Raw genomic sequence first — 3343 nt, 5'->3', positions numbered from 1 at the left:
TTTAATGTGATAAAGTTGTATATTTTGTTATTTTAACTTTATTTTTTTAATTGTAAATAAGGTTGAGCACTTCTGTCTTTATAGATATTTTCACTTCTACTTCTGTGAATTGACAATTCATAGGACTTCCACACTTTTCCATTGTTTCTTTTCTTATGAAAATTAAGTATATTTTATTTGTTATTACTATTTTAAAATGTGAAGCATATCATTCATATTCTTTTTTTATTTCATGAACTGGCTTTATGACTTCATTTTCTTATTTATTTATTTATTTATTTTATTATTATTTCAGCATATTGTGGGGGTACAAAAGTTTAGGTTACGTATATTGGCCTTGCCGCCGCCCACCCCCACCCTGCCAAGTCAGAGCTTCAAACGTGTCCATCCCCTAGACAGTGCGCATCGCACTCATTATGTGTGTATACACCCATCCCCTCCCCCCACCACATCACACCTGATTATTGTTATTCCTGAATGCGCTCTTAGGCGATGATCAGTGAAACCAATTTGGTGGTGAGTACATGTGGTGCTTATTTTTCCATTCTTGGGATACTTCACTTAGTAGAATGAGTTCCAACTCTATCCAGGAGAACATAAGAGATTCTATATCCCCATTGTTTCTTTAACCTTTTCTTACTTAGTGCTAAATGTTATATATAAATCAAGGTTAACATCTCTTTGCTTCATGTGTGAAAACTATAGTCTCATCTTTTTCTTGTGTTCACTGTTTCTTATTTTTTCATTTCCATAGTCAAATATGTGAGTCTTTATCTTCATGGATTCTAGTTTTATGTCTAGTATATTTCTTATCACTCTATTATGTTAAAACAGTATTTAACCATGTTTGCTTTTACTAATATCATAGTTTTATCTTTACAGATGTAAATCTTTTACATCTCTGAAATTTATTTTCTTATGTGAAGTGAGGTTAGGATGTGATCCCCTCCTCTGCCTATTGCTAGTTAATTACTCTGTTTTAACATAATAGAGTGATAAGAAATATACAAGACATAAAACTAGAATCCATGAAGACTAGGCATTAAACATGGGTATGCTTTACCCATCTAGAACAACACGGAGATGTTCCCTGTAGATGCCCCTGTGTTTATAAGAGTTCTGCATTTATGATATCCATATAAATTATGTGAATGGTTTAAGAAATCTGATTGGACACTCAGCTACTTGTTAGAGAAAGTAAGTTCGGTGAGTTAGTAGGAAGCCAGCAGCAAACATTCATTATTATCTCTGAGCACTATATCTCCCAATTTACTAAATTCATAGGCCCAAATGTAAAGTCTGTGCCCATGGGACAGATATTTGGACCCTTCTTCCACCTTAGGGAAAAAGAAGGTGAGAGACCATTTCAATTTCAACAACCTTAGGTTGATGTGTCTAAAAGATTTCTTGTGTTTATCATCTCTGCTTATCTGACTTTAAGCAGTGACTACATAATTGACTCCTAGATTGTCAGTGTTCCATATTCCATGTAATTAATTTCATTTTTCTTAGTCCTTCTCAATTAGAAAACCATTTGGCTTCTCCTTCACTTACATGTCCTTTACTATTTTGGAGTGTAGACATAGATTTCAAGATGAAAGGGCCCTCTTCTTAGAGGACCAGTACATTTGTTTCTCAAATTCTAAAAAGGTGGCAGGCAAGTTCCACATCCTGTTACCAACTGAGATATTTATCTTTTCCAAGATTAGCGTAGATACGAGTTACATACTGATGGCTTCAATTTTCTTCAAACATATTGATTTATGGCAGATATTCTTCATAATCTTTACTGAGAAATTATGCCTACTTTTAAAAATTTTTGAGATTTATTGTTGTTTAATATTTTTGATTCTTTTTGCATATTTCAGTGGATATTAGGAAGCAGAGTTGAGCAAAAATGTATTTCATCTCTCAATTTTGTCTCACAGAATTTAATCTATTTTTATTTTGTTTTAGGTAATATATGTCAACAGCCAAACAAATGGAAAAACGAAATCACTCCATGGTGTCTGAGTTTATTTTGTTGGGACTCACAGAGTCTCATGAGTTACAAATTTTATTTTTCGTATTTTTTTCCATTATCTACATATCCATCATGTTAAGTAACCTCATCATTATCTTTGTAGTGAAATTGGACCCTCAATTGCATTCTCCCATGTACTTCCTACTAGCCAATCTCTCCTTTATTGATATGTCCCTGGCCTCCTTTGCTACTCCTAAGATGATTTATGACTTAATTAGTGAGTATAAGACCATCTCCTATGAGGGCTGCATGACTCAGATGTTTTTCCTTCACCTTTTAGGTGGAAGTGAGATGATGCTGCTTGTAGCTATGGCAATTGATAGATACTTCGCTATATGCAAATCCCTCCATTACCAACACATTATGGGCCATCGTGTTTGTATTAGACTTGCACTTCTCTCCTGGACCACTGGCTTTGTGCACACTATGAGTCAAATGGTTTTCACAGTGACTTTGCCATTCTGTGGTCCCAATGTTGTGGATAGCTTTTTTTGTGATCTGCCTCGAGTGATCAAACTTGCCTGCACTGACACTTACATCCTGGAACTATTAGTCATTGCAAACAGTGGAATACTCTCTCTGTTCTGTTTCATCTTTCTGTTCATATCCTATGGCATCATTCTGATTACTGTCCAGCATCACTCCTCCAGGGGGTCTTCCAAGGCATTGTCTACTCTTTCAGCCCACATTACAGTGGTGGTACTGTTCTTTGGACCTTGCATATTTATCTATGTATGGCCATTCAGTAGTGTCTCCATTGATAAACTGCTCTCTGTGTTTTACACAATTTTTACTCCTCTTTTAAATCCAATCATCTACACGTTCAGGAATAAAGACATGAAGAAAGCATTAAGAAAAATAAAGATCAAGCATGTGAGCTCCAGATCAACCTTTTAACTGAAATATTATAATCATTAAAAGCATCATAATTTTTATTATCACCATCAACATCATCAAGACATCAAGGTATCTGATTTTGTACCAAACATAAGCCACATTTTGGGAAATGACAATCCTTCCATACATAAGCATATGTGCAATAAAACATCCTGACTTTTCCTCTAAGTACAAACTATTCCAATATAACATTTTCCTATGTTGGAATTTTATGTTTGTCTATAAATTAAATTATATTTTAACTATCATTTATTGAGTTCTATTCACATATGAGGCACTTTGCATGAATTTTCTTCTATCTTCACAACAATGAAAATAGAGAATATTGCTTCTATATTATCAACAGGAAACAAAACTGAGCATTAGGAAATTTTACAGACTTGCCACAGAAGTTTTAAGTACTAGACCCAGAATCAGATCATA

The 3343-nt window shown here is 34.3% G+C and overlaps 1 protein-coding gene across 1 annotated transcript; it reads left to right on the top strand.

The window, feature by feature from the left end:
• The first annotated feature begins 1981 nt into the window (after positions 1-1981).
• LOC138398178 (olfactory receptor 4K13-like) lies at positions 1982-2920 on the top strand. Its single transcript, XM_069492424.1, has one exon. The coding sequence runs from the start codon at positions 1982-1984 to the stop codon at positions 2918-2920; it is 939 nt and encodes a 312-aa protein (XP_069348525.1).
• Positions 2921-3343: the final 423 nt, after the last annotated feature.

The sequence above is a fragment of the Eulemur rufifrons genome, chromosome 2, assembly GCF_041146395.1.
Source record: "Eulemur rufifrons isolate Redbay chromosome 2, OSU_ERuf_1, whole genome shotgun sequence".
NCBI classification, from domain to species: domain Eukaryota; kingdom Metazoa; phylum Chordata; class Mammalia; order Primates; family Lemuridae; genus Eulemur; species Eulemur rufifrons.
The sequence above is the reverse complement of the archived record's forward strand: the minus strand, read 5'-3'. Positions and strand labels throughout refer to the sequence as shown.

What these genes read in the sequence shown, in the direction of transcription:
- LOC138398178 (XM_069492424.1), top strand. Translation starts at nt 1,982, where the DNA reads ATGGAAAAACGAAATCACTCCATGGTGTCTGAGTTTATTTTGTTGGGA.